General features: G+C 44.9%; 1 protein-coding gene across 1 annotated transcript in view; it reads left to right on the top strand.

Moving 5' to 3' along the window:
* Window positions 1–8059: 8059 nt before the first annotated feature.
* SWAP70 (switching B cell complex subunit SWAP70) overlaps window positions 8060–24419 on the top strand; it is a 68745-nt gene continuing 52385 nt past the window's right edge. Inside the window, exon 1 of the mRNA XM_081154335.1 lies at window positions 8060–8229. Within this exon, the coding sequence (XP_081010461.1) occupies window positions 8131–8229 (99 nt within the window). The 5' untranslated portion in view covers window positions 8060–8130. The remainder of the gene's footprint in view (window positions 8230–24419) is intronic.

The raw sequence follows: 24419 nt of genomic DNA on the forward strand, positions 1-24419 counted from the left end.
AGCTATCTGTGAACCTTTACTGATCCTCAAGAAGCCTGCCTCATCCCTATCACGCATTTGATGGGGCAGTAGATCTGGCCTTGGTCTTGTTACTGGAAAGGGGACCTGGCCCTAGCGAGTAGTGTGTGGGTTCTTGACTCTGTGCAGAAAAAATTTCACACCATCAGTCCGGGTGAATTTTAGAGTATGTTTATTAAAGCTGGGGACAGTGAAACATGGAAGGGACTGGATAGCAGGAGAGGGACTAGGTAGGGAAATGAGCCTAGGCTGGGCTGCTCTGGCTCACTAAGAAGTTAGAGAAAAAGGGGCCTTGGGGACAGGTTCAGGGGGTTTGCCCAGAATGAACTGCAGATGCCCATTGCTACCCTGGTTGCAAGCTTCATGGGCCCCTTAGAGTTTAGGAGATGTGTGCTTGGCGGGGAGAAAGAGGGGTATTCGGAGGGGCAAGGCGTGGGTGTGCCCCTGGGATGGAGAGCTCGCACTGGGGCCTTCGTTTGGAGGGGTTTTAAAGGCTGGGAGTTTAGGGGAGGTCTTCGGGGAGGATCTTAGTAGAATATCCATCAGTTTTATGCTGATGTGTCACAATGTGATTTCCTTAACTTCATCTGTCCTTGGGTGTGGTTAGCAAATGGCACTAATTGGATTTCCGCCGTCTGTGTCCCTGAGTAGAGTGATCTGAGCTATTTACCCTCTGGTTGGGGAGGAGAAATGCAAACCACTTACTCTTAAGTGTCCTTGGTTTAGGGAAGACAGGCTCTACTAGATGGCTGCAAACCACTTGTTTAACTGACTCTCTCAGTTTGCTTATTCCACCGGCCAAGGAACTTTCCCAGCTTCATACTACCCTGCCTCAGTCCCAGTGAGAGATCATTGAACTGGATTTTCCTTAGAGCTTTGGGCTCAGCTAGTGAAGTCTGAGAGGCTCTCAGAGGTAGCCCTGTCACACTTCCTATAATTAAAAGGTCAGGTTTGCTGCTTTTGCACCTTGAACCAACCACCCACACCTAGGGCCTCAGAGGCTTTGTCCGAGTTGGCATCAGAACCCTATTATTAGTCTCCTCCTGCTTGTGCTTCGCCCCTGCCCCTCCCATCTGGACGGGCTTTAGCGATTCTGCTTTCCCAGCCGGTCTCTCATGTGTTCCTCACAATAACCCGACCCGGTGTGGCAGACAAGCCAGCGGAGGCGGCTGCAATTTCACCTGGCTCTGGGGACAGGAGGCAGCCCTGGCTCCCTGAGGCTCTGCTTAAACCCTGGGACCAGCTTATGAAACTTCCCATGGGACCAGAAGCTTCCTCTTGCCCCGGGGACATCTATGGGGTAATGGCAGTAACGAAGATGCTGTTGGCTGCTGAGTGGCCAGCGTCGGGGACCCCACTCCCACATCTGCCAACTTCAGGCACAATCGGTCAGTGTTTCTACTTCTTGCTGCCAGATTGTGCCCACTGACCTCTGGGGAAGACAGGAGCTCCGCAGAGCTCACTGATCGGCCTGGTGCTCCTGTCTTATGAGGCCTCGGATGCTGACCCCTTCAGTTCCTCCTCCCATCTCTGCACTCTTGCCACTGTCCTCCACACTCCAGTCACACTGGCCTCCCCTCGGGTTTCTTGACTAAACCATGTTCCGTCCAGGCTGTTCTTTCTGTCTGTAAGGGTATTCCCTGGCTTTCCCCCCAGTTAACTGCAACCCATCCTTCAGGGCTCAGGCTCACTGTCACTTCTAATTTGCAGGCTACCCTGTCCCCAGCGGAGCAGCATGTTCACCTGCGTACACACTCCTATCAGCCCATAATTTTCCTTTTGTGTCACTTAGTAGAAAAAGTCCATGGGGGGGGGGGGAAGAGTGGGGAGAATGCCATTTATTTGTAACACTTAGAAAGCCATAAATGTTAGCCATGAATGAAAGAACACAGGCCACCCAGCCAAAGGAATTTAAAAAGATTCCAAGTCCTTTATCGGTACCTTTCAAACACAGTAGAGCCATGTAGTCTGCCAGATCTCGTAGAAGAGCCGCTTTCTTATCCTCTGCTTCACATTCTACAGCTGCTTTTCCTTTCTTCTCAGCAGCTGTCCCTTCCCCTAAAAGACTCTGCATTGTGGGCTTTCGCCCCTCTTCTTTTCTTTCTTTCTAATTCTTCAATACAAAAAAAACAAGCAAACTAACAAACAAAAAACCCCAGCTCAAGAACTGGTCCGGGCAGGTAGGACCCTTGTTGAAAGGCAGGGGAGGAGCCCAGTCTGAGTAGGCTAAACCCCAGTCTTCTTTGGTGGGTAAGGGACGGAAACATTATCCTGTCACTATGGTTTGGTTACCTAACGCTGCGTAAGGGCACAGAACAAAAACCATTTTATTATGCTCATGGTTCAGTAGGTGGGAAGTTTGGGCAGGGCATAGAGGGGATGGTTTGTCTTCGTTTCCCAGGGTCTGGGGCCTTAGCGAGTTGGCTCAAATGGTTGGAGATGGCAGGGACAGCTTGATTGGAGTAATGCGTCTGGAGTTTTGGTTCTCTATATAGTGTCTGCTGGGACTAGAATGTCCGAGATGGCTCCTTCACTCAGATGTGCGATGTCTGGGCTGGTATGGTTGAAACAGCTGGGATCTGGCCAGCATGGTTCACTTTCTCCGCGTGGCCTTCCCATGTGGCTTTAACTTCTCACAGCATGGCAGCAAGGTTCAAAGTGTGGGAATCCCAAGAAATCGGTGAAAGTTGTAAAGCTTTTATGACTTGGCCTTAGAAGTCCCAGGCTATTACTCCTGCCACATGACACCAGGTCCAGCTCATATCCAAGAAGGGAATTAGGCTTCACCTCTTGGTATATCGTGCAGTATGGATCTATACAGACGAACAGAGTTGATGACAGCCATCTCGGAGACTGTTCAACATAGTCCTCACCCCAACCCAGCTACCACAAATCACATACCTTCCATGGAATTGACTTGAAGTCCAGGAGCCCATCAAAATCAGGCACAGGTGGGTGAGGCTCCTTGATTGCAACTCTTCTTCATCTGAATAACTGTGAATTAAAGAGACAAGTTATTTGTCCCTTCCCTGCCTTGTTGAGGGTCCCCAAGACCACCACCAGGTTTGATGATTCACTAGAAGAACTCACAGGACTCAGCATATAGTGATACTCATGTTTAAGGTTTATTACAACAAAAGGATACAGAGCAAAATCAGCTGGACAATGTCCAGAGTCTTCTCCCAGAGTAGTCACAAAGACATGCCTAATTTTCTCCCCAAAATGAGTTGTGAAACCACATGTGGAATGTTGCCAACCAGGGAAATTCATTGGAGATTCAATGCCCAGGGTTTCTACAGAAGGCTAGTCATGTAGGTAGCCTTTGCCTGACATGCACCCAAATTGCAGACTCCCAGAAGGTGTTCAACATAAACCATATTATTTGTATAAACAGTTTAGCCATAGAGAGCCACTCTTATCAGTTAATGGTGGGAACCTTCCTGAAATCTAGGTTCCCAGTTGCTAGTCAAAGGCCAGTCTTATAAGCAAAACTTTCTAATGATAAATAGTCAGGTCTGCTATGTTAACTCCTTTTTGCACACTGGCCAACATGTACTGGTAATACAGGGACATCATAACTACAATAAACACTCCCACTTAAAAAAGTGGAGGGAAGAGGGATGAGAGACACATAGCTGTCACTGGTCCATAGCAATTTTGAAATCTATCCAGGTACAGGTTTCTAGTTCCTCAACTAAGACCCAGTCCTGCTCCATAGCAGTGTTTCTCAGCTCTTCCCTCTGGGCTCTGGGCTCTGCACTTAGTCGTTCTTCCTTTTCTATAAGAGATAGCTTGTGTTTTCAATGATTTGCTTTTTCAGCCTGTTTCTTTTTCACATAAACTTGGGTGTCCCAAGGCTTCTTTTCATTTTGAATTAGCTTTGTTATTTTTAATCCAAGTTGGTAGTGCTTTTACTGACACAATTCTGTTAGCACCATTGTGAATTTTCTGTTAATAGTACTTAAGTTCACACTATTAGATAAAAGCCACATCCTAAAATAGCTTAAGACAATCATCTCTTCCTAGGGCTAAGAATCAAGATATTCTGAGATAATGCTCTTAAAAGTCATAGAGCCTTTTTGTCTAATTGGGAGTGTCTCTGAAGCATACCCTTCAATGTTACATCTGTTCCATTAGCTGAAAAAAATCTTGAAGTAATTTTTATCCAGAAGTCATACTTTACTTGAAGTGTGCTGAATTTAATCTTTGCTATTAGTCCATAGCCTGCTTTGAGAGTCTTAAACTGGGAGAGACTGGGGATTTGAAACAATTCTATTTCTGAACCTAGCAATTTTTGGCTCTTTTATAGTCCCTCCAATGTCTGCTTGACAATTGAACAATTTCTTCTTTAATTCAACCCCTTTCTTGTACTTTGTCTTAGACAAATAGAAGAAGCCAATGGTAATTTCAGCATACTTATTGGACATCTCCTTAGCCACATCCACAGGATCACTAAGTATCCTTTCTATTTTTCATTAGATTCTCTTTCTAATTTTAACACTTCCTCAGGCAACACTGCTGTCAAGCTTTCTGACACTATAAAACATTGGCCACCTTTTATGCAACTGTATAAATTTTCTAGGGGTGCTATAATATGTTGTCCAAAACTAGGAGGCTTAAACAACAGAACTGGGTGGCTTAACAGCAGAAATTTATTTTCTCAGAGTTTTGGAAGCTAGAAGTCCAAGATCAAGTAGGATTGGTTCCTACTAAGCTGCGAGGAAGAATCTGTTTCATTCCTCTCTCCTAGCTTCTGGTGGTTTGCTGGCAATTGTAGATATTCCTTGGCTTGAAGACCCATCACCTTGATCTCTGTCTTCCTCCCTATGTACGCGTTTTATATAAAAATTTCCCCTTTTATAAGGGTGCCAGTCATATTCAATTAGGTCCCATTCTAATGACCTCATTTTAAAGGGATTACCTCTATAAAGGCTCTATCTCCAAATAAGATCACATTCTGAGGTACTGGGGTTAGGACTTAAGCATATGAATTTTGGGAGGGACACAATTCAACCCATGAACTTCAATAACAATCCCCTACTGTCCTTTCAGCCTTTACTTGAACCATTTTAGCTCCTGCTCACTGCCTGTCCAAAGCCAATAGAGCACATATATTTTGTCAGCTGTATCTAACTTCACCAATGTTAAAAGCAGTTAGGGGCAGATCGGGGAAGCAGCACCACTGTGGAAGGCGGGATTTATTATAGAGATTATATACATCACAACTGCAGGAGAAACTAAGGAAGAAAAGGTCTAGGGGATGAGAGAAAAGTGATTAACTAGGGGTCACAGAGAAAGCTGGTGAAAAAGTCTATGGAAGTCTATGTCATCTCTGCATCCAGTAATGGGCCGAAATTGATAGGTCGTCATGGCTAGCAGTCAGAAAGAAAAGTCGGATTGAACTGGGGGCGGGGGGAGTGAGGATGAGTCAGAATCCACAAGGACAGACTGGAACCCATAAGGACAAATGGAACCCCTAGCTGTCACACTGTGATGCAGGTAGCCTGCAGACATTGATGTCCTTTCCCTGTATATGCCTTGCCCCAGGGCTTGGAGAAGATGAAATAGGAGATGTGACGGGAGATGGAGGAGCGGGGGTCTGGCTGCTGCTCTGCACCAACCATATGTGCAGCAGACCTGGTATCTACACCAACCAGCAGAGCACAGGGTAGTTTCATTTGTTCCTTTCAAACCTTACCGAATTTCTCTTGTGGCCAATCCTGTCCTGGAACCAGACTGGGAAGGGAAACTTGGGAAACTAAATTCCAGCTTAGCTAAACTGGCACAGTACAAAACGACCACATCAACAGTCGCCAGATACCATGATGCTGCGTCCCGCATACCTTAGTTTTTCATTTAAGCCTCATAGCAGTTTGGTAAGGTAAATATTAGCACCCCCTTTTTATATATTAGGAAATGAAGCCTCGTATTTGCTCCTAGATAAGCAAATGGTGGACCTGGATTCTGCCCCACAGCTGTGTGGTAGCCAGCTTCCAAGACGGCCCAGGGATTTTACCTACTGGTGTTCATGCTCTTTTGTAGCTCCCCTCCCACGTTAACTAGGTCTGACCTGAGCACTGAGAATATTGCAGAAATGATGGTGAGTGGCTTTCAAGGCTGGATCATAAAAGATATTGCGGCTTCTATCTTTCTACCTTTCTCTTTCTAGGATGACGTGCTGGGGAGTGTGTGAGTGAGTGTGTGTGTGTGTGTGTGTAGGGGGGACAGAGCCACACAGTAAGGATACTCAAGTAGCCTGTGAGCAGACCCACAGGGAGGAACTGAAGCCTTTTGTGAACGAGTACATGTGGGTGAATTATATTGGAAGTGGATCCGCCAGCACCAGCCTAGCTTTCAGATGACGACAGCCCTGTATCCTCACTGAAATCTTCCAAGAGACCTTGAGCCAGAACTATGCAGCTAAGTGGCTTCTAAATTTTGGACCCATAGAAAATACGAGATGTTTATTATTGCTCAAGGCTGTTAAATTTGGGGGTAATTAGCTACACAGCGATAGGTAACTAATATGGCCTGTTAGATTCCAAAGCACAGCTTTACCCATGACTTCATTCCGCTTTAAAATTGGTTTGGGTTATGAGAATGGGGATTGGGGAAGACGGAGGAATTTGGTAGTTCAGAATGTCCTGGTTATGTGATTAAAAAAAAAATCTTTCAAATATCTGTTTGGGTTTCCAGATACTGGGAGAGAAGGTGTCATCTAGTGGTTAAGCCAAACCGTGAGAATTAGGAGGGTTTCTTTTTTCTGTCACTACCCAGGGAAAGTGGAGCCCACGTGAAGGTAGAAGTCAAATCATGCGCTTCTGCTGCCTAGCAGACTCGGCTGGAGTTGGGGAAGAAGATGACAGAAACTGCGTTCCGGCAGGGCCAGCGCGGGACAGTCCCTTTGCGCCTGCCCCTTCCCTTCAGCTAGGTCATCCTCTCCTCGGCCCCACCACATTCCCCGTGGCCCCAAGCTCATTGAAGCAGCCCCTTCCTTTCCTGCTCTTTCCAAATTCCTTTTCCCTGTGACGCACTTTCCCTTTTTTATAGGTATGCATGTGTGCATTTAGGAACATAAGAGAGGAACCTCGACCTTTATCTGCGAGCCATCTCCTTTTGCAAACTCTTGGTACTTGTTCTTCTCTCCGTGTTGTTCGGATCTGGTCTCGGTCAGCGAGGCGCGGCCCTGTGCCTGGTGACCTAACCATGTTGGAATCGCCAGCACCAGTTCTCCCAAGACGCAAGCACCAGGAGAACCTTGCCAGAGCATCTGGTGCCACCATGTTCACTGCACATGTGGGAAATCTGAAGCCAAAGAGCTCAAGTTACTATGAACAGACATTCGTTGACCAGCTCCAGCGAGGAGGCCTCTCCCCTGGCCTTGGCTGCGGTGAAGAGGCCCACCCACTCCGATTAGCAGGCGGGTGGAACGACTTGCGGCGGTCCTCCCCGACTTTCAGGCAGGCTCAGAAACACCAGAACAGCAGCCCAGCCCAGGCCAAACCCTCCCTCCACTGTAAACTGACCCTCACCTGCGGAGCGTTGAAGAAAGGGCCGCCTGACTCCGCGTCCGAGCGCACCCAGGCCTCCCCGCGGCGCCCGGGCCCGCCGCGCGGCAGGGAGGTCTGCGGGGCGCACGGCCCGCCCGCCGCGCCTCGGCCTCCCATCCCCCACACCCCTCGCCCCTGGGGACCGCACTGGCGCCGGAGCCCCGGCCCGGGCTTTTCGGGATCTTGTCCAGTCTCCTTAGACGGGGACGTGGTCCCCGGGGCAGGACCAGGGCGCCCTTTGCCACGGCGGGGCGCCGCCGGAATCCGGGGTGCTCGCTCGGACTCTCCGGCTCCCCCTCGGGAGGGAGGCGCTTGTTGGCGGGGCGCCCGAGCCGGCTCGGGGAGCACAGCAGAGGGCTGCGGGGGGCGGGGGGCCCAGCCGGGCCGAGGGCCCGCGGGCAGACCCCGCACCCCCACCGCGGCGCGGCCGGGGCGGGCGCCCAGGGGCGGGCACGCCAGGGGCGGGTCCCGGCGGGGCGGGCCTCGGGGTCAGGTGACCGGGCCGCGGAGCCGGGTGTCAGAGGCGCGGGACGCGGCCGGCAGTGCGGAGCGGCGCCGCGCCATGGGGGGCCTGAAGGAGGAGCTGCTCAAGCCCATCTGGCACGCCTTCACCGCGCTGGACCTGGACCGCAGCGGCAAGGTCTCCAAGTCCCAGCTCAAGGTGGGGGCGCCGCCCGGGGAAGCGGGGCCGGGCGGGCGGCTGCGGGCGGCTGCGGGCGCGGGCGGGCCGGGGTTCCGCAGCGCTTGTTCCCGCTTGCCCTCGGCCGGCGCGATGCTTTCGGCCCTTCAGGGCTCGGGTGGGCCGGGGCGCGGGAGGAGGCGCGGGGTCTGAGCGGCTGGCCCCCAGAAGTTCCAGGCTCGGAGAGGGCGGTGGACGCGCCCCCGGGGAGCCCACCCGGAGTTTACCCCTAACCCCGGGAGGGGGAGGGACTCGCCCCGGGTCGCGGGGCGGAGGTTTTGCCGCTGGGCTGTCCCCGAGCCCGCCGGCTGCGCCCGAGGCGACCTGGCGCTTCAGAGAAGGGAGAAGTGCCCCAGGGGCGCCCCGCCTCCTCGGGGCCTGGGGGGGGCGCGTCGAGCCTGGCGAGGCAGCAGCTCCCCCGCGCCCCCGGGTGGGCTGTGCCCACGGAGCCCGCCCTCCCGGGCTCCCCCCGGCGCCCCGCGGACACAGCTGCTCGTGCGGAGCCTTCGCGGTGCCCGCCGAGCACCCCGTCCCTGAGGGGACGCCCGCGAGCCGAGCCACCCCAGCGGGGGGACCCCGGGGAAACTGGCGGCGCCGCACCGTGCGAAATGTGGGGACGGACAAGAAGGGCCATTCACAGGCATTTTCAAACATGCACATTTGGGATCGGCTGTCTGGTTTTCTTGGCGCTTCTGGAGTTCATTTCTGCAGATTGGACTTGCTTTGCGTGTGTTCTGTGCAGCGATCAGGAGGTTCTTATGAGTAGTGGCTTTTGTGCGGGTAAGATTTAGCATTCTCCCCGGGTTTCCTTTGCACTCCTCTCTTTTTCTCATTTATAAAATCATACTCTGGAAGAGTCCCTGGAAGTCTGGAGGGGTCCACGGAAATCATCCGCTTAATCTTTATTTTACTTTATTTTTTAAATTAACACAGTCAAATTGACACTTTTGGTGTACAGTTCTATGAGTGTTAACACATAGATTTGTATAGCTACCATCAAAGTCAGGTTTCCATCAGTCCTGTTATCCCAAGAAGCTCCCTCTACCACCCCTCACCCTCAACTGTTCTTTTTTTTTTTTTTTTAAGATTTTATATGAATTTTTAGAGAGGAAGGGAGAGGGAGAGGGAGATAGAAGCATCCATGTGAGAATGATACATCAGATACGTCCATCGGCTGCCCCCTGCCCGCCCCCTGCCGGGGACTGAGCCCACAACCCGGTATGTCCCCTCAGGCCCATGGGAATTGAACCAGCAACCTTGCAGTGCTTGGGAGGGTGCCCAACCAACAGAGCCACACCCGCCAGGGCAACACTGGTTCTTTTACTCAGGGTAATGCCTTAGCCATTCATCTGTATTGTTGTGTGTATCAATAATTCTTTTATTGTGCCCGGCCGGGCGTGGCTCAGTGGTTGAGCATCGACCTAGGATCCAGGAAATCGGGCTTCAATTCCCAGTCAGGGCACATGCCCGGGTTGCAGGCTAGGCAGCCGATCAATGACTCTCTCATCGTTGATACCTCTCTCTCTCTCCCCCCCTCCTTTCCTCTCTCTGAAATCAATAAAGATATGTTTAAAAAAAAAATTCTTTATTGCTAAGTAATCCATTGTATGGATGTACCATAATGCAGCCACCCTTGAAGAATATTTGTATTATTTCTAGTTTTTGGTGATCATGAATAGAGCTGCATTTTGCTTTTTACTGTTATTTTTATTTTGAGGGCACATATATTAAAGCTGGGGACAGTGAAACAAGGAAGGGCTTACGTTAGAAGGAGCAGCAGGAGAGGGACTAGGCAGGGCTGCTTTGGCTCCCTAGAAATGTTACAGGAAAGAAATGAACTTAGGCAGGCCTGCTTTGGCTCACTGGAAAGTTGGATAAAAGGGGACCTTAGAAACAGGTTCAGGGGGTTATACTGGAAAGAGCTGTGGCTGCCCATTGCTCTCCTGGTTACAAGCCTTGTGGGGACCCTTAGAGTTTAGGAGTTGCTCACCTGAGAGGGAAGAAAGGCGCGGGTGTGCTCCTGGGAGGGAGAGTGTGCCACTTTTTACTGTTTTTACTTTTAATTTACCTATACTACTATATTTAAAGTAAGTTCCTGGTAGATAGTATTTAGTTGTGTCTTGTTTTTTAATCTATTTGGACAGTCTCTGTCTTTTACTTGGTGTGTTTAGACGATTTACATTTAATGTAATTATTGATATGGTTAGATTTAGGTCTGCTATTTTTTTATTGGTTTCTGTTTATCATTTTTTGTTCCTCTGTTTCTCTTTTCCTTCCTTTTAGATTATTTGAATATATTTTAGTCTTCCCTTTTATTTGTCTTTTATTTTTTCATTTTTATTTATTTTTTTAAATATGTCTTTATTGATTTCAGAGAGAGGAAGGGAGAGGGGGAGAGAGAGAGAAACATCAGTGATGAGAGAGTCATTGATCGGCTGCCTCCTGCACGCCCCCGGCTGGGGATTGAGCCCACAACCTGGGCATGTGCCCTGACCGGGAATCGAACCTCTTTGTCCTGGATCCTAGGTTGATGCTCAACTGCTGAGCCATGCCTGTCCAGGCTGTCTTTTATTTTTTTATTGATTGATTTGAGAGAGAGAGAGAAACCGATTTTGTTCCACTTATTTATACATTCCTCGGTTGATTCTGGTTTGTGCCCTGGCCGGGGATCGAACCCGCAATCTTGGTGTATCAGGATGACACTTAACCAACTGAGCTACTGTGCCAGGGCTTAGGATTCTTTTTTAATACTGAGTTTTTTACTCTATTTATTTGTATAGTTTTTTAAGTGATTGTACTAGGGATTATAATGGATATGCCTAACTTTTTACAATCTACTTAGAATTAATATTTTACCACTTTAAGAGGAAGGTAGAAGCCTTATCACCGCATAGGCCCCTTTTACCTCCCTGCTTTATTTTGTAGTTGTCATAGTGATTAATTTTCACACATTGAAAACCCCATCAAACAATGTTAAAATTTTTCAACCATCATTTTTAAAGATCTCTCAAGAGAAAAACAGTATTTTCTTCTCCCGATACTCCCAGATTACTTCTTAATTTTATAGGTAAGATAGATGAAGCTCCTGAGATGTTTGGTGACTTGCCCAAACTCCCAGTGGTAAGTAGTAGCTAAATCTAGAGCCAAGATCTTCAAACATTTGAGTCAGCATTTCTGCATTTCTTCCTCTTTCAGTTGATTGCATAAATGAGATATTTTCTATTACTTTTGTTACACTCAATTCATAATTGTCCTTATGGCTGCTAGTAGAAAAAGTATTCAGATTATTCTTGACTTCAGGCTTGGCAGGAAGTATTAAAATTCCAGTTCATTGCTTTCACCCACAAGATGCTGATAATGCAACTGTGCAATTGTATTTTGTTTCTTCCTGTCTACCCAACTGAGAGACTTTGGGATTGATTTAGTTCTGTTTCATCTTGCAGATGTTCCTGGAATTGAAAATATTTAAAAAAACTATTTAGCTCTATATCTTTTGTTTTGACTTTGAAGTTTGATGTTCATCGATTTATTGACCAGGCATAGGGTTTTTGCCTCATTTTGTTCATTCATTTGTTCGTACAACAACCTTTTGTGTGTTTACTCTATGTAAGGTACCATGATAATTTCATAAAAAGATTAGTATGCTCGTAATAGTTAATATCTCCTGGGAGGAAATATCTTATACAGTAGCCCCCTTCCCCCCCCAGTGGTTTTGCTTTCCATGGTTTCGCTTTCCATGGTTTCACTTTCCATGGTTTCAGTTATCAGTTGTCAACCATTGTCCAAAAATAGTAAATGAAAAATTCTAGAAATAAACAATTCATAAGTTTTAAGTTGCCCGCCACCGTTCTGAGTAGTGTGATGAAATCTGATGCAGTGTGGTTCCCTCCCTCCCCCATCCAGCCGGCCCCCCTCCCCCCATCCCGCTCAGTCCAGCCCTGGATGTGAATCCTTTGTTTGTCCAGCATATCCGCACCATATACGCTGTCTCTGTCAGTCACTCAGCAGCCGTCTTGGTTATCAGGTCAGTTATTGAAGGAGAGAGAGACCACATTCATATAAGTTTTATGACAGTATTGTTAAAGTTGTTCTTTTTTATTATTAGTTATTATTGTTAATCTCTTACTGTGCGTAATTTACAAATTAAACTTTATCCATACATACATGGATATGTATGTCTAGAAAAAAACATAGTGTATATAGGGTTCGGTACTATTTGTGGTTCCTGGCAACCACTAGGGGTCTTGGAGCGTATCCTCCAAACACAGGGACGACTGTAATTATTTTACTAAATGGCAGACTAAAAATTACATATCCAACATAAAGGTTAAAATTTATCACTTTGGAAAACTATGGGCATTCAAAAGTATTTTGCTACTTTTTGAATTACTGTAGCTTCACAAATTTTGACACAATGAATGGATACATTCACTAATTATTAAAGGGTACTTAATGTGTTAGGTACTGTACCCAACGGCTAATAGCAAAGGTGGAGGAAGAAGAAACAAATGCGAATCTTTGCCTTCAAAGGGTTTAAATTTTGGTAGGCACATAAGAGAATGACCACGAGGGTGATTAAAGAAGGCTTTCCCTCCCTCCCTCCCTCCCTCCCTCCCTCCCTCCCTCCCTCCCTCCCTCCCTCCCTCCCTCCCTCCCTCCCTCCCTCCCTCCGCCTGCATATATTACTCTAAGGCACACACATATAATAGAAAATGTTGGATGTGACAGAAGATAAGGGACCATGAGATTTTAGAGAAAGAGGTGATTGCTTTTTACTGGTGGGATTACTTCATTAAAAAAAAATCTTCTTTGAAAGGAACTCTGAAGAAAGCTAGGATGCGATTATGTAGTAATGGGGAGAATTAAGCCCATTCTATTCATTCATTCATTCATTCATTCATTGGATATTTATTGACTGCTCTTAACCCTCAGGCATCCCTGTGAACTGATGCAGCAGACAGGAATTAATTAGACATTCTTCTGTGTAGCTTATTTTGATTGGAGTATAGAATACGAGTGGGTATGTGTTTGTGTGTATGTATAAGAGAGAGTTATTGCTGGTGGGAAAGCTGTAGAAATAGATTTGGGTTAATGGATTTGAGTGCCAGGCTAGTTAGGTCGATGCCATAGGGCCTTCAAGTTTCTCAGAGGTGCTGAGCCATGATCAGAGTTGCTCTTGAGGAAGGCACTTGGGCAGTAATTTATGTTCTGGGCTGGAATGGATTGAGCAACTATTGCGATAGCCCAGATGAGAGGTAATGGGAGTCAGAGGTAGTGAGGATGGACGGGGGAGATGGTGAGTGAAGGAACTTTGCTCTCCACAGGCCTGAACCTGGTTGGGTGTGAAGAGAAATGGAAAGGACAGAGTCAGAAATGTCTCCAGTTTCAACTACGGATGACCAGTGGACAGTCATGGTTTTACTAGCAACAGGAAAGTGATGAGACGGAACTGTTTAGAGAATAAACTGGTTAGCTTTGAACACGTAGTTTTGTTTTGTCTTTGAGTTCTTTGGCAGATGGACGTTTCGGTGGAGATGATGAGGTTGGGAAGTGTGGGGCTGTCGGTACAGGAGCTGGTGGTTGAAGCCTGGAAAAAGGAGAGAAGAGAGTCATAATGTCCTTGGGGAATGGCTTCAGTAGGTGGTGAGAGGAAGAACAGCAGGTAGGGGCCAGAAATGAGAGGTAAGAACACTTTGGGACAACATTGCAGCTGAGGGAGGAGATTTTGAAGGAAGACCTGGTCTCCTCTCTGTGAGAGTTAACTTATTATTATTGTTGTTATATACATAGAGTTTAGAGATGATAAAATAATGAGATTGAGTCTTCCTTGCCATAGCTCATAAACTACATATTTCTTTTCTAAAAAAGAAGTTCTGAAAAGTTTGGAGTAATGACATCATCTGGGAAATAACTTTATTTTTTACCTTTAAGGAGATTACTTTGCAGTACAGTACTCATTTCGATAAATGTGTTTGGGTCACTGCTGTCATTAAATATTTCCCTTGAAGACCCTCAATTTAGTACCATAAAAAGCTTCTTTTTTATACTTAATTTTTGTTATTAACTAATAGCATATTTTTGAGTAAAACAAAAAGTACTGTCTAAATAAAATTTGAAACTTAAAATCCAAAGAAATAATTAGCGATATAAGAAAGATATTATTTTGTTGGTCATACACGTAGACGTTCATTAAACTTACTAAGGTAAAAATACAGAACACAATGTAAAAACCGCTTGTGACTTATGTAAGCTCCTAGGGAAGCAGATGTCGGGTTGTCATCTAGTCACAGTGATACGTCCTTCTTAAAACAACCAGGCATGAGGTCATGGCAGGTCAACATCTTCTTGATCTTTATTAAAGTACCTACCCCCCCCCCAAAAAAAAAAAACCAACAAAAAAACAGAACCCCTGCTGCCTCTCTTTCTTACCCCGATTCCTCTCCCTCTTCCTCCTGCGTTTCCTGTGATCTCCGTGGGCTTTTTCCTGGCAGCGCCTGCACCCTCTGCAGGGGACCTCTGTCTCTCTGGCTCCAGCTGTGGGATGTCTGGCTCCTCATCTGAGTGACAGCTGTTCTAGTCTTCACCCCCACACTCAGCCTATGCACCCCCTTAGAAGTCATCAGCTGTATTAGCTTAATTTGCATTTGGATTGTTGGAAGGCAGCTCATTTTTTTATTGTTATATTGATTTGGTGTTAGTCTATTTTTTAGGCTGCAATACAGAGAGACACTAAGCTAAGTTATTGTTTTAAGTTAAGCTTTTTCTAATTGTGTAGCTATCTAGTTTTCACAACTGCTGAAGTAGATAGCCCTAGGATAATGGTGGGGAAAGAAATCTTCAGGAGCACATTCTCTACTTGCTTTTAAACTTGTATTCATGTATTCATTAGAACAAACTGTATTCATTTTTAATGCAATTTTGGTGTACTCCCTGGGAGTATTAAAAACTACTGAGAGAGATTGATGGAAACTTAAGAAAAATATTTATAGGAAACTGCCAGATCTGTAGGTAGCTGAGTAAATATCATTGAGTTTAATGTTAGAAATTTTTTTTTTTGATCAATGTTTTCCTTGGTTTGGTTTTGGGGTGTGTGTGTGTGTGTTCGTTCCATATTTTAAGAAACCTTATTAATGTGCCATTTGAAATAACATTACATTTAGGTTATGATGTAAATTTGCAGAAGTCATAATGGAAATAGGTATAGGGCATATTATTTGAAGTAATGGCAATAGCTATTTTCTCCACTGATGTTTACAATCATCTTCAAATTACTTAGAATTTTAGTGGTCTTGCTGAAGGATACTAAATCTCCAGTGTTACTTAGAAATACATGCAATGTTACATACAAGGCAAAAAGATGAAGGTTATTTAAACATGTACATCAAAAAGAAGCTTTTTGAATAGTTTATATAACTACATGGTATAAAATTCATAAAGTTCAAAAGGGCATTCACAAAAGTGAAAAGTCTCCTCCAACACCTGGCCCTACTAGTTCCCTGCCCTGGAGGTAACCATTATTACTGGTTTCTTAGGTTCCTTCCAGAGATCAAAATGTACGTTAAAATTAATACTCTTGTTATGGTGTCGTCCTCATTCTCTTAAATATAGCAGGATCTAGTGACATTTTTGTAACTTCTATTATAGCTTCACTTTGCAATTGTGGTCACAGGGTAAATTACGTATCAGTGCTGGAAATGTCTTGAAATAAACCTGTTGGCTCTGCACTTTTATTCTGTTGTTTTTAGAAACACAAGGTTTTGTTTTATTTTGCCCTTTAGAAATGAAAGGGCTTACAACTAGTGAGGATCTAAATGAAAAAACATTTTTTAGGAACAACATGGGTAGTTTGAATCTATTCATTTCTCAGTGATAGATTTTCAACTAAATACTTTTATTCTTTGCCTTGTCGTTTGATGTATCTTGTGAATAATGACCTGTATTCTGTTCTCATGTAGGCATTTAGCCTCAAAAATTTTTAACATTGCTAGTTACAAAAGTAAATGAGTCAGGCCAGTGGTCAGCTTAAAAATATAAAGGAAGCAAGTGGCAGTAAATGGCTTTTATTGTGTGAAGCACAATGTAAAAGATATGGTTAATTCTTGTGAACTTGGCATGTATAGTAGTCTCTCCCTAGTCTTTAGTGATTCTGTTTCTGTTAACCCATGTTGTAAAAGCTGTTTCTGTGGAGGAACTAAAAATCTAATTAAAAAAAATGGGGTTAGGGGGTTGGAGTCATGAGTGAGCCTTTAGAAGTCTTGTGAATATTTTTTATATTTCACTGAAATAGAAAAGACACTTCTCCAAATAAAGAGCATATAAGAGACGTTTAAAAATTTTTTAAATGATAATAATGGATTCTGGGTTATTTCCTTTCTCCATTTCTTTCTTACTAGACACTTTATGTGAGCTAGCTTGGAAATTATTGTTTTTTGGAAGTACATGTAAGCTTTTGCTTTACTGAAGGTGATATGCAGCCATGAGGCACTTTCTGTGTGTGTGCGGCTCTGTCTTAACAACCCGAGCATTTCTAACCTAATGACTCAGAGGTCTTAACTTTCCTGATTCCCATCTTCTGTTTCCTTTGGGGTCTCATCACAGTCCCAGAGGTACGTAGCTGGAAGCTAGAGATGAAAGAGGCTTTGTGGGACCCTTTGCCCTCCCTGAGTAGGTGCTTCTCATTCCCTCCCGCAGGAAGATTGGTACAGTCCCCTGGTTCTGCTCAGTACCTGGGAACTCAGTGTGCTCCGACTTGCCTCCTCAGGCCCTCATGTGTGTCCCTGCTCCTTTCTGCACAGAAGTCTAAGGTAGCCCTTTGCCTCAGCTTTCATCTGCCCCAAGGCTTCATTCCAGAAATCTATTTTTCTGCTCTGCCTTATTTTTTCTTCTCATTCTACTTTCAGGTTGTGTTAAAAAAAAACAAAACAAAACACGCCTCAAAATCTATGTCTACTTGAAACTGCAGTCTTCAGCAGTTAATTAATTATAGAAAGGTATTTAGGAGTAAATCTGAATATAGTTGAATTTCATACAAGAGCATCTTGTGATTAGGGAGAGATTTCTGCAATATTAGAAGCACTAATTTTTTTTTTATTTAATATGTCTTTATTGATTTCAGAGAGAGGAAAGGAGAGGGAGAGAGAGAGATATCAATGATGAGAGAGTCATCGATCGAGCCCACAACCTGGGCATGTGCCCTGACTGGGAATCGAACCCGGATCGCCTGGATCCTAGGTCGACGCTCAACCGCTGAGCCACGCCCGGCTGGGCAGAAGAACTAATTTTTTCATCTTAGGGCTCTCCTATGTCTTCAGACCTTTTGCTTCTGTAGGAATAATGAGCTTTATGACTGTGTTGGATTGGGACCAGGAGAGTGGTATATGTGGGCCTGGCGTACCAGCCAGAAGAAGTGATATCAGTTAGGATAAGAGTGGTTCTGCTCAGATGGACAACTGGCCAGATGGTAGAAGCTGTACTATTTCGCTGGAAGACAGCTGTGGGAGGTTGGAACACTGTTTGCCTTACTGGGGAGCACATCCCATCACTTCTTTCAGTTCACAGGATGATGGCTGTCTTGGCCAGATGGCTGTTAATTTGCAGTTGAGTGCAGGAGCTGGTGGCCAGTTGACTTAACTCTCAGTGACTTTCTTCCGTGGTGATCTGAGAAAACGCTGTCAGGTAATGGGACACCAGACAGTTAGTAGATAGAACTAGACTGGAATTCTGAGATTCTTTACCTGGGTGATTTTGGGGTATTTGCTTCTCTTATTTTAAGATTATCTGTTAAATGGGAATAATAAGACATTTAACAACATGCACGCGTGCACAGATGGAGCTCACAGCCTTTATGTGTGACAGCAGAACATTTGATAGCAGTCTGTTTCCTACCAAACAATAATGTTGAAGAAAACTGATCTACAAAACATTATATGAATTTAAAGGTTTTAATCTTCTGAGCACCTTTTGTTAGGGACTCTGGGGAAGAAATAAATATACAACATCGTTCCTTTCCTTGATGAGTGTGTGGTTTAGTAAAGAAGATGATACATGAAATGAACCCAATAAGACAATATAGAAACAGGCTCTGTAGAGTGGAAAATGAGTGCTCTAGACCAGGCTGTCCGGCACGTTAGCCATTAGCCGCATTTGGCTGTTAAGCATTGAAAAGTGGCTAGTCTGAATTGAGATGAGTTGTAAATATAAAATATACACTGGATTTTAGAGACTTTTAGTATAAGAAAAGAATGTAAGCTGTCTTTCAGTAATTTAAAAATAGTGATTATATGTTGAAGTTATAATGTTTTGCGTATATTATTAAAATTAATTTTATCTATTTCCTTTTACTTTTAAAAAATGTGGCCCTGGCCAGTTCGGTGCAGTGATTAGAGCGTCAGCCCATGGACTGAAGGGCCCCAGGTTCGATTCTAGCCAAGGGCACGTACCTCAGTTGGAGGCTCGATCCCCCGCCCTGGTTGGGGCGAGTGTGGGAGGTAACCAGTCGATGTGTCTCTCTCACATCGATGTTTCTCTCTCTCTCCCTCCCTTCCACTCTCTCTGAAAAGCAATGGAAAAAATATCCTCTGGTGAGGATTAGAAAATAATGTGACTATTAAAAAATTTTAATTTCCTATGAGGTTTGCACTATATATATACATATATTTTTTAAAAAATAATTTTTATTGATTTCAGAGAGAGAAAGGGAGGTGGAGAGAGAGACAGAAACATCGATGATGAGAATCACTGAACGGCTGCCTCCTGCACGCCCCCTGCTGGGGGTGGAGCCCGCAACCCGAGCATGTGCCCCGACCGGCATAGGTCGATGCTCAACTGCTGAGCCACACTGGTTGGGCTGCACTATATTTCTATGTAATGCAATATAGAGAGCTGCTGTAGAAGTTCAAAGGAAATAGAGAAAGAAATCCAGACATTTGTAGACAAGGAAAGTTTCATGGAGGAGATAAACGTCAGCTGTTTCTGGAGGGGATGGGATAGATCTCTTTTCTAGTGTAGTCACAGAAGGATGGCAGGTATGGTGGTGGCTTTGTAGATAAGAGCAAGAACCCCAAACTCAGAGATTTGTGAGCAGTAAGAAAGTACTCTGCGTGTAGAATGTTTGTTTTGAGACGTAGTGGAAAATTAGGATTTCAGGGGAGGTAAGGTTATATTTTAGATGTTTTTGTTCTTGCACAGAATAGATGGTTAATATGTATTTGTTGACCGACTGTGGTAGAATGAGTTCAGAAGTGATCCTGTAAAGAGGGGAAGTTAAAACTTTTTGGGTAGATATATGACAAAGGTAGAGTTTTGAGATTATTTTGGTAATGTGGGGGTGATGGTTAAAGGCAAGAAGCTGGAGATGGGAGACCAGTTTGGGGCTGCTGTGAAAGCTCAAGAGTAAGTTGATGAATGCTGGCTGGGGATGGGAGCAGTGGGAATCAAAACAGGTATGTTCCCTACCCTTACAGAGTGTACAGTCTCGTGAGTGATACAGACCAGCAAACCAGCAGTTCAAATATAGTGAGATGAATTGAAGAAAGTCCACAGTGCTGGGGAACACAGTGGAAGGGAAGCTAACCAGCCTGTGGTGAGGATTAGAGGGGTTAAGTCAGAGAATGCTTCTGGAGGAAGAGACGTTTGTCACTGACCTCAAGGGATGTGTGAAACTCCTTTATGAGAACATTTATGATGAAAGATTTGGAAAGTAAATCTTTTGGAGGAACAGAAAAAAAGAATCAGAAGAGAGAGCACTGGTTGGAGAGTGAGGAGACTTGGGTGGCCATGGGAAGTCATTTCTCCTTGCTGGGCTTCAGTTTCCTCATTTGTGAAATGTGGATAGAGGGTGATCTTCCAGGGTTAGCCTTCTAACTTAACTTTATTAGCTTGGTGTGTTTACCACGGTCATATCCTGGTGAGTAGTTGCTGTTCAGCAACTCTTTGTTAGGGCCTGAGAAAGAGGAATGAGACCCGCTCTGAGGGCCAGGAGCCCTGACTCCCCGGCCTCATGTTCTCAGTCAGCCCTAAGCTGGCAGAGCAGCTCCCTCCATGGAGACAGGAGTTGGCATGGGGCGTGGGGGGCTGACTTAGACCCGGAAAGAGGGCAAACTGTAAGTAAGAGGAGTACAAGAAGAGGAGAGTCCATAGTTTTGTTAGGGGAATGGTGGTACCAAAGTCACAGTCAGGGTGGGAAACCTGTTTGGGGGAGAAATGTGTTGAGTTCTCATTTGGGTTATTTGGATGTGAAGCAGATTTAGCATAGAAATCTCTAGTATTAGTGATATAAACCAAAGCTCCGCTGAGAGGTCAAAACCAGAAAGATATCGGCGAGGCGGTAGACTAGAAGTGACTTAACGTTGTCCGAATAAAAGCACTCATCCAGGGCTCCAGAGTTGGGCTCTGGAAAATGTCCAGATTGGGTGAATGACGAGGGAAGGAGGTGGTCCCATAAAGGCCCCATGGTAGAGGAAGGAAACAGAGAATGGTATTTGCTATGGCACCAAAACAATTCTAAGATGAGGGAATGACCCAGGTTGCAGAGTGCCAGAGACTTGGGAGAGTGCCTCGTTCCGACGTGTCTGTCCCAGGCTGGCTTCTCGAGGGAGCAGACGCTGAGACAGTGTTGGGAGTACCGAAGGGCTGTAGGGGAGAAACACCTGTGGGGGAAAGAGAGCGAGGAGGCAGGACTGGGAAAAGCTGTCAAACCATGCTATGGACCTGACAAAACTGGGAGCGCTGGAACGCAGGCGGCCTGTTAGAGGGCCCCCATGGGGAGAAATGATGCCACCACTTGGCTCAGTCATTGGCTGAGATGGGCCCTGAAGGTCCTAATAGCTGGCGGCTCTCAGCTAACCACAGTCCTTGTAGTTGGGCTTCAGCTCCTTCTGTGAGGAGGAATCTGAGTTCTTTCGAGAAAGCAATGTCACAAGACTGATAGGGATAGAAGCCATATTATAGGGACCATAAGGGAACAGAGTGGTCAGAAGAGGGGTAGTAGAGGTAAACCTCAGATTCGGGATCTTTATCATCACCTTGGGTGTACATCAGGGCTTCGGAGAAGAGTATGTGTGCACTACTAAACTGAGCTTTCTAATTTCTCTTCTGTGGAGCTCTCTCTCGCATACTTGTTGATTCTTATTGAGTCCTTCCTTCAAAAATCTCTGTTTGAATTTTGAGGAAGTGGACTGCATTATTAGATCTCAGGACAGATGAGTTATGCTTGCTAGCTCCGGTATTGTCAAAAACTAATTGGAGGCATTGTCTATTTTTAAAAAAAAATATGTTTTTATTGATTTCAGAGAGGAAAGGAGAGGGAGAGAGAGGGAAACATCAATGATGAGAGAGTCAGAAACATCAATGATGAGAGAGTCGTTGATCGGCTGCCTCCTGCACGCCCCCTACTGGGGATCGAGCCACAACCCGGGCATATGCCCTGACCAGGAATGGAACTATGACCTCCTGGTTCATAGGTTGACGCTCAACCACTGAGCCATGCTGGCCAGGCTGGAGGCATTGTTTTTTAATCTAAAAGTAATCTGAATGAGAGATTCCAATTAAACAAAAATTCTTTCTGGAAAGAATATACTGGTGGTATAGTGAAATAAATGTAAAGACCCAGATCTAGATAAAGGTGATGGAAAAGAAAAAAAACAGAAGATTCTTAAAGGGGACTCATTTAGCTAACTTTTGCTGGACATCAGGCACCCTCTCATCAGGTTTTGGTGTTACACAGATGGATAAAATACAAACCCTCTCTTTAAGGAACTTACAGAGTAGCAGGAGAGATAGACACAGAAGCTTCTTACAAATGATTTACCTTCTTAAAGACATTTGTTATGCTGCGGGAGGCTGGAATCTAAGGCTGTCTCAGACTGGGAGGCTTTGTTGCCTATCAGGTGGTTTCTTCAAGAGGCATGGCAAAGCATGGCTCTTCATGGATGACTCAAGTGAGTTAATCCCATCAGCTTTATAGTCCTACAGTGATCTCTTCACATTTTATAATTTTATTGGTGCTGTATAGCTGGAATCCCCAGACATATTTAAAATTTTCTGTAAACAGAAAAGCTTCACCTTTTTTTCTGATTATAAAGATAATACCTAGAATACAACAACACATTAAAATACAGAGACAAAGGTAAAAGCACAGGAAGTTCCACCACCTTAGGCAGTTGCAGTGAACTTTTCAGTGAATATCTAACATCTCTCTTCCCTTCCCTCCCTCCCTCCATATCCCTTTACCCCTACATGCACATATATCCTTTTGTATAAATGGGATCATATTTCACATGCTTTTGTAACCTTCCTTTACCATCTTCAGCGTTTAAAAAATTGTAATTAAATTTATTGGGGTAACATTGGCTAATAACAAATCTCAAGTGCACAACTTTATAATACAACACCTGTATGCTACATTGCATGCTCACCACCCCAGGTCTAGTCTTCTTCCATCATCATAGATTCGACTCCCTTCACCGTCTTTCTCCTCTCACCCTCCTTCCCCTCTGCTAATCACCATTCTGTGGTCTGTGTCTATGGATTTGTTTGTTTTGTTTGTTCATTTGTTGCTTTGTTTGTTTGTTTGTTTTTTGGTTAACCCTCACCCCAAGATATTTTTCCATTGATTTTTATAGAGAGTGGAAGGGAGAGGGGAGGGAAGAGAGAGAGTGAGAGAGAAACATTGATGTGAGAGAGAGACATCGATTTGTTGCCTCCCGGACACACCCCAACCCGGGGCCAGGGATTGAGCCTGCAACCGAGGTACGTGCCCTTGGCTGGAATCGAACCCGGGACCCTTCAGTCCATCGGCTCTAACCACTGAGCCAAACCAGCCAGGGCTGTATGAGTTCTTTATATATTTTGGGTATTAGCCCTTTATCAGAGGTATTGTTTGCAAAAACCTTCTCCCGTTTGGTTGGTTGCCTTTTTGTGTTTCCTAGTTTCTTAAACAGTGTGTTAGTGCCATCTTTCCACATCAATGCACAAGGATACAGACACCATTCTTTACAATGGCTATAAATTAGTTCACTGTGTTGATGTCATGCTTTGTTTAAGCACTTTCTTATTCACAGATATTTGAGATGGTTTGATGTTTTCAGCCAGGGATGCTGCTCAGCATCCTACGTAGGACACCTCCTCCTGCTTCCCGAAGAAATTATCTGGCCAAAATGCCAGTAGTGTTAGAGAAAACCTGCTCTGTACTTTCTCCAGTGTTTGGGTGTTGGAAATCTTTACTCCCCTATGTGCTCAAATACCAGGCAAAAAGTAATAGCTCTTTTAGTTTGCATTATTTTGATTACTAGTGAGGTTAAGCATCTTTTCCTATATTTATTAGTCATTACTTTCTGTTGTAAATTTTCTATTCATGTCCGTTGTCCATTTTTTTATTAGGTGTTCATCTTTTATTTAAGCATTTCCAAGGGTAATTTGAATATTGGAGCCACTAGATTTTTTTTGTTTGTTTATGGTTTCTCTTTTTAAAGGGAAATTAAAAATTTTTGTGTGGTCAAATTTGGCAGTATTTTCTGTTTGATTTCTGAAGAGGGCTAAGTTATTAATTATCCAAAGTAACTTATTAAGGTGGCTCATTTAGAACAGGGGTGGGGAATGTCTGGCCCATGGGGCAGTATATGGCCCTCAAAGTCATTTGGTCTGGCCCTGCCGAGGCCTCACCAAAGAGAAGCAGTTCCAGCCATCATATTAGGGGTGAGTTAATAAAATGTTTGACCAAATATAGCAGGCTAATTTTTAAGTTGATAATTTTGTATAGCCCGAGAATGCTGTTATAAATATCCAAATGGCCCTTGGCAGGAAAAAGGTTCCCCACCCCTGATTTAGAATGTAATCCAGTGGCGGCATCTGTAGTTATGTGGAATATATTCTGTGGGCAACATCACAACAGATGGTTTTGACTTAGATTTCCTGCCTTAATCTGTACGTGTTATGCTCCTACTGAATTCCCCCTTAGCCCTATGCTACTCACTTTGAAGGGTACGGAAGGAAAATATTAGGCAGGGTTTCCTCCCTCACTGAGCTGCAGTTAGATTTTTGAGCTACCACTAGCATATGAAACAGAATTCTTTTAAATGCTGAATAGGAATTCAGCAGACTGGGCGGGCAGTGAAGGTTTCCTAGAGTTTATGGGGAATGACCCAGTCTTGAAGGATATGACTAGGCAGAAGGGA

The sequence above is a fragment of the Miniopterus schreibersii genome, assembly GCF_964146895.1.
Source record: "Miniopterus schreibersii genome assembly, chromosome: 12".
Lineage (NCBI taxonomy): Eukaryota > Metazoa > Chordata > Mammalia > Chiroptera > Miniopteridae > Miniopterus > Miniopterus schreibersii.